At 50.9% G+C, this 7,133-nt stretch overlaps 1 protein-coding gene across 1 annotated transcript; it reads left to right on the plus strand.

The window, feature by feature from the left end:
- Window positions 1-2,509: 2,509 nt before the first annotated feature.
- On the plus strand, window positions 2,510-6,054 carry LOC142560293 (alpha-(1,3)-fucosyltransferase C-like). Its single transcript, XM_075672277.1, has 3 exons — window positions 2,510-2,581; window positions 2,648-3,000; window positions 5,002-6,054. The coding sequence occupies exons 2-3, from the start codon at window positions 2,654-2,656 to the stop codon at window positions 5,768-5,770; spliced, it is 1,116 nt and encodes a 371-aa protein (XP_075528392.1). The 5' UTR covers window positions 2,510-2,581; window positions 2,648-2,653; the 3' UTR covers window positions 5,771-6,054.
- Window positions 6,055-7,133: the final 1,079 nt, after the last annotated feature.

Consider the following 7,133-nt stretch of genomic DNA (forward strand, 5'->3'; position numbering starts at 1 on the left):
TAACACGACGAGCTTTAAGCTTTGGCTGGGATTGACGCTGGTAAGTTTTCGTTTGTGTTCCGACCGGTGTTAAACTCACCGACCTCGCCAGTCATCGCTGCAGCAGGGGCGACGAAGACATTGCCACCCTTACTCAGGACAACTAACCTGTGCAGACGCCTTAAGCGCCGACTGCAGTCTATAGTTGTTTTGCGTCCCGACCTTGTTATTCGCGTCTAGATAGGCTGTTAACGGTGTTTACGGTGTGAACCTGAAAGACTAGAAAGCATCGCACATACTTACAGCATCTTTCAATGGCGTTGGTTAAGACTGGCCAAATGCAGCGTGGCTTCTCGCGTCACTGAAACCGGAGGTGTAGTGGCGACACGCGAACTCAAGCGTGCGCCAGTCAGCCGGTCGGCAAGGTTCAAGGCGACAGAATATCCGCGTCGCCGATAGCTGCCCCCCTTGTAAACGCAATGGTGCCCGCTCTCTCCTCTAGTCCCGGTCGAATGATACTTTGCGACCTTTTTTAGTGATCTGCCTTTCGGTCGTCAAACCGCTACTTTTGCTCACCCTGGCGATCCGCAGGCGGCCGTTAATCTTCGTAGGGTTGTAAAACGATGCAAGCTAAGTTAGGACGCTTCGCCACCCGTCCTTATTTTATTTTTTTTTGAGAACGCCACTACCTGATGTGTTCCCACGGATGTAGACCGACTCCGCAGAGTGAAAAGAAGCGCTGTAAATCAGAGCTGCTTTGACAATGCTACGTGTTCTGTCGACGCAAGGCAGAGCACCGCCTCAACGTCTGGCTGCACGCTCGGTTCGGAAGTAATTTCCTTAACGCCGTGCAATAGGTCGGTACCGTGATGGTTCGCTATATACGTTGGGGCCATAGTGCACCAGTATGGCTATAATTAAGACCCCTGAAGAAAGCTAAAGGTAGCGACATGCTTTTCTCTTTCCGCCCGAACTGGCGAGCGAGAGCAGTTGAGTAGGTCCTGGTCTCATCCGCGCCTCCCTGTTGGTGGAGCGAAGTCACGTGGTTGCGCTCATGCCGTTTCCGCGGAAACAAGTGGGCGAGTGCCCGTGCCTTTGTTGTTGTTGGTGGTGTTTTGTTTTTATTTGCGCCGGCGCCATGACAGTTACTCTTGATCACATTGACCGTGGATATTGTGATCGCCGGGATCAAAAAAGAGCGAACAGCAAGGCCTAGCGGTGAGAGAAGGAGAGGCCACGAGAGGAGGAATGTCGTTACTTTTAGTTTATCCAGGGGCCTTAGCTATAGTGGCTGTATTGTACTTGAACTAGAGGGTTAAACCTCTCGTAAGGCGGAAAGTTCGCAGCACTGACAACGTCACGTAGGGAAGGCTGTGAAGCCGCTTGGGCCAGCGCCCAAGTTCTTGAGAAAAATATCTTCCACAAACATCTATGTTTGTTTCCCCTTACGAGCCACCCCAGCCGCTATTTCGGCAACGTTATCAACGAACGCGAGCACTGCAAACTGCTATTTCGAACAATCGTTAGCAGTAATTACCATTGTACCGACAACTGTTGGCACTCCCATGTGCCGCGATGACAGATAACCGGTCACCTTTTACAACAGCTTGCTTATCAGTCCTTAGCGTGAGCCCTGCAACGGGCATTAGTGCGCACGTGGCGGAGCGGTATTTGCATAAGCGCACGAATTTCCTCGGTTTTCGTTATTCCGACCTCTTTAGAACAGTACCATTTTTATGCCTGACAGCTGCAGCCAGTACACGTTGACCGACTGCGTGAACAATCAAACGTGAAGAAAAATGCTGCGCCATGGAGAAAAAAAAAAAGCACAAGCAACGCATGCGATGCGTTGCTTGAGCTTGAGCTACCGTTGTTTGAGCACTGCAGACGGTGCTGCGGAACTCTTTTTCAAACTGCAAAGCTACCTTTACTGCGTAGTACGGCGGTGCAAAAGATACGTACGCAGTGAAGCTGTACGCGTAATTATCTTTTTTGAACTCACGACGCATTTACGGAGAACGTTTAGAGTTAGAATGAGTGGTAATTGTTCTGTCGTCGAAAGTTACGGCGGTTTCCAGTTTCTAAAGAGCGAAGAAGCGAACTTTACAACGTGTACAATAAAACTGTTGTTTACCTTACGAACTCTGTAAACAATGCGACTTGGCGTACAAGATTCGTGCGGTTTGTTACTGCCTGAAAAAGACAATAGGAGCAGATATTTAATGCCATTTTATAGAGGAACAGACTGCATGCGCCGACATCTTCCAGGTTCGGCCAGTCAACTTCTGGCGCCAAGTGATCCATCAAAGCCTTGTGACATCCCTGTCGCTGCATTCGCAGAAACCGCAAACTAGGCAAGCGATTCATAACAACACAAGAGCCGCCGTACTAATTACAACGCCGCAACAGTCAACTCTAGCAGACGAACAGGTTATAAAAGCGACATCAACGGCCAATGGTTGAACGAGAGCGGCTCCCATAGAAACCGGATATCTGTGCAGGTCTGGAGTTCCAGTAGGTCGTGGGTTGAACTATAAACGCGTGTCTCTCGCGCTCTCCCGAGCAAACGAGAACCACGAGAGCAACGCGCAAGGCACCCCACGTACGCAACACACCCCCCTCCCCTACGTTAACGACAATTATCCGCTCTTTAATTGTTTACTTGCAGGCCTCCATGGTTCCTGGCACGTCGGTACGCTTACGCTTCGCCGGCGTCTGCCTCATCTGCGTTTCGCTCATCGTCTTCTTTGTTTTCAACGGCGGTGACCAAAAGTTAGCCGTCAGACGCCACGCGTGGTTCCCGAAAGCCAACCAGACGCTGCAGCAAAGCAAGCCGGTCACTATCTTGTTCTGGACGAAGGCGCACGGCGACTATCACGAGCTGCTGTCCGATGCCAATAGCGGGTTCGTGTTCTACAACTGCAGCGTCCCTTGCTTCCTGGCCAGGGACAGGAGTCTGATAAGATGGGCGGACGCCGTCGTGATACACGACAGGGACGCCGACGGAAACGACCTTCCCAGGTATAGTAGAGTGCGACTCCGAGGCGCGATATTATTAAACGCTAAAGGTGCGTTCACACAGGTGGGAGACTCGCGGTCGCCAACAAGATCGCCGACAATCAACGTCGTGCAATAGAACAAAAGAAAGAAAGCCTTCGTCAGGCCCATCAGTCCGAGACCGATTTTCGTCACTGGAATGAAAAATAGCATCGATCGATTCTCTCAAGCTGACCAGGACGAAGGATACGAGAGAAGAAGGGATATGGGCGGAAGCCGCCCATATCGCATTATTGCGCTCAAAGCTATTGCGCTCAAAGCTATTGCGCTCTATCAAAGCTTAAAGAGCCGTACATTTTACTTAGTCAATAAGGCCTAGATGGCCTGAAAGCTAGAGTTAACGCCTTGCCAAGGCCCTGAAATAACGTCCTCCGACAAGGATCGGCTTTCGAAGCGCGCAAGATGGTTACTCAACTTCTGTCGCTCTTCCACGTATTGAGAGGGCCGTCACGCAGTACGTGTCCTGTAGCCTCTGGCACATGGCACAGCTCACAGCCTGGAGACTCGATAGGCGCGTCGTATCAGGTGCACGAACCCATCTGTAAACGCCGCCACAACCAGTCTAAATCTGTCCAGAATACCGGCACAGCGGCGCTGAATTTTTGGTGGCAGTCTAAACTTCATGTTAAGGTCCAATCTCCGGAGTCCTCTGTGGCCAGTTTCCAGATGGTACCAGTGCTTTTCTGTCGCTTTTCGCGGATGATACTTAACAGAATGCAGTTGCCCCCCCCCCCCCCCTTGAATAGATATAGACAGGCCCGTATTTTGGACATTAACCATGGAGGGCATATTTGGAAGGTCAGCAGGGGAAAAACTATGATGGTATAGTGGATTCTTGGCATGGAATTACCAGTCCACAATGCAAATTTACTATGTATATCGATGTTAGGTGCACTAAAATAGCTATGGATTAAGCGTGAGTGTATGTTTTGCAGTGTTGGCACGAGCCGAATCGGGCGTCCACTGTGAGTACGTAACATTTTCGTAATCATTCCAGCCCACTGCAAGTCTTGTTGGTCTGCCAAATTGTATGTAGGTATCGTGTGAATTCAGCGCGGCCCAATTTGAACACAACATAATGCAGTCGAGGCCGGTATGGGGTATAGTGTCACATACGCGCTATATTCTCGGGATCGCTATCGACACGGTGTTGTTGGTCAGCGTTCCATCGTTCTATCTGCAGTGCGAGTGCTTGAGGTGCTAAAGAAGGGCAGATAAAAACAAAGTACTGGTGGGATTCACGACTTTTTTTTTTTCACTGAACCTCGTCACGGTGCCTTTGCCCGCGTACTGTAAAATGCATACATTTTTTTCTGTGCAGTATGTTTCGTTTTTTTCTGTTGCACGTAGTGTTGCACTAACGATGAATACGGAACGCACCTGTCTCGGCGAGTTTTCGTGCGTGCACGGCGCATCCCGTGAGAGTTGGCGGGCGGCAGCGAACCGTTCGTCGCCCGCGATGGCAGCTCCAGTGTGAACGCGGCCACTTTTTCGACGATGCGGGTTGCGCCTGCTCGCGTGACAGAAAGCTCGCAGTGTGAACGGGGATTTATGGTACAGAGCTCCAGCCGTTTCGGTAGTAGCAAGCGGCCGGCAGCACGCATTTCGCACTCCGCACCCCCGCCTTTCCTCCATTATTCGCGGGGTACTATTGTGTGTAATGGTGTTGTTATAAACGTCTTCTCTGACTACGTACGTTTATATTTTCCTTGCGCTATCACCATGCGAGGCTGGGCGACGACTCACCTTCTGCGACAGCCAGTTAAGCAGTGTACGAAATGGTTATTTTGACTAAAGGAAGTGCTGATTCAAAATACTGTTTATCTGGTTTTCCTCAAAAGTGTGCGCCGAGATATTCTCTTGTTTCCTCAAAAACTTGAGTGACATAGTTTTTTTTTTTTTCACACCTACAGAGGTGTCACGACTGTAAGCTCAACATCCTCCTCAACCGCTCCTTTTCTACAGATACCGCGCAGAGCATCAGCGTTGGGTGTACTGGAATAAGGAGGCGCCCCCCAACAGCCGTCCCGAGAAAATGGCGAGCCTCAGGGGCGTCTTCAACTGGACATACACCTACCGCCGCGACTCGGACGTGCCGCATCCGTACTTCTACGTGCGTCCTGTCGCCCGCCCCAGGACGGTGCCACCAGCCGCAAATACGCCGCCATTAAACCAGTCCAGACTGGCCGTCTGGGTCGCCAGCAACTGCCGGACCTCAAGCCGCCGCGAGACATTCGTCGAAGAGCTCCGCAAGCACATGGCGGTAGATGCGTTCGGCTCTTGCGGAAACCTCGCATGCCCGCGTAACGAGGACTGCTTTGCTCGTATCGGCAAGAGGTACTACTTCTACCTGGCCCTGGAAAACGCCGTGTGCCGCGACTACGTCACGGAGAAGCTGTACAACGCGCTCCAACACGACATGGTTCCGGTGGTGATGGGAAGTTACTCTGCGAGCCTGGCGCCTCCCGGATCTTGCATCGACGCGCTTCGATTCGCGTCTCCCGAGCGTCTCGCCGTGTACCTGAAGGCGGTGGCCGCCAATGCCGCGCAGTACCAGTCTTACTTCGCCTGGAAGAAGACGCACGAGGTCCGAAGTCACGCGTTCGACGATCATTGCGTCCTCTGCGAGGCTCTGTCCAGAGCTCGTCCAGACGAACGCAAGACGTACGAGGACATCATCGAGTGGTGGCACGGCAACGGATCCGCCTGCGAGCAGTGGAAGCCGGCCAGCTGAGCCTTGTTTTCGATGGACTGTCGAGCATATCCCCTCCACCAGCATTGCCTTCCCTACTCAAAACCGCTGAGCTCAGCCATCAGTGAGTACAGGATGGCCTACCTGCCGCGCGAATTGCCTACCCGCAGTGGTTCTCACATTTTGTTGCCGAGCAGGTATCAGGTTCGATTCCCACTCACATTCCTGCAAAGGGGGTGGGGAGGAGAACTTGTGTAAATAGCTATAATGCGTGATGGGTCCTTATGATGCAAGGTTGTGTGATACAATAAATTGCAGAATGCTTATCTTCGTGCGCTTTAGTTCCTTTACGGATAGATAATTAAATACAATAATGCACATTTGAATACATACAGACCATATGTATGGTATATATGTACAGTTCTGGCCGAAATGTCCATCGCTTCGGCAGCACTAGCAGGCAGCAGCGCATCGTCTTCTTGGCTGTCACTGATGGCGACGAGCAGAGGGCGATGGACAGAGAAGTGCGATGCATACGGGTGAGGTCTAAATTGTCTGAATCCGCTGGGCAAAGATGTGGTCGAGCGCAGTCCGGGTCGCTTCCGTAGGTACCATGACGAGGTATGCCCGCTCGGCACCAAACGCCTCCCTCGTGTACCCCGAAAACCACGCGGTCTGGCGCTTCGAGAGCTTCATGTCGATGTGTCGTTCCCGAGCGTTGTCGCCGCGAGGTCTTGATGTAAGCATTGTAATGAATCGCTGCACTATCTTCTTGGTGGGCCCTCGACTGACCTAGAGGATGGCGACGGCGATGTTTTGTCCGTTGTACGTTATACGTGATCCTTGCAGACATATCCGACGCTGTTGTGCACGATAGCCTATCGTCAATAGTGTCACGCGATGCCTTAGTTAGATGCAGTAAATGCAGGTCCGTGTGATATACTGGCACGTGCCCGCTCTGGAGGATTGGCCAACAAAACCGGGTAGGTCAAAGCAAAGTACAAATTAAGGAGTGAAAATTTTATATAACAGGTAAGTTCGAATCGAAAGGTAGATTGGAGAACCTGCCTGATTTTATGAAAATGAATATTCTGCCTTAACCGTGAAAAATAAAACAACTCAAATTCAATTTGGGTGAGAGAAGCGGAGGAAGATTTTGTATTCGGAGTTCAAATCTCATTGATCCTAAAAGAAAATATTGGATGCCAGAGCCAACCTTCTCGTCGCTATGCCCAAGTGTAGAGACAGCCAAATACGGTACATTTTGAGCAGTTAGATCTAACCTAAGAAAGTGGAGTGGTGTTTCTAAGGTTCGTTTTCTTAAAAAAGCCTACTAATAGTTACCTTAATTTTTCTCGATTGACACATTGCTCATCCAGGGGTACAGTAAGTCTCAAAAATCCTA

The sequence above is a fragment of the Dermacentor variabilis genome, chromosome 10, assembly GCF_050947875.1.
Source record: "Dermacentor variabilis isolate Ectoservices chromosome 10, ASM5094787v1, whole genome shotgun sequence".
NCBI classification, from domain to species: domain Eukaryota; kingdom Metazoa; phylum Arthropoda; class Arachnida; order Ixodida; family Ixodidae; genus Dermacentor; species Dermacentor variabilis.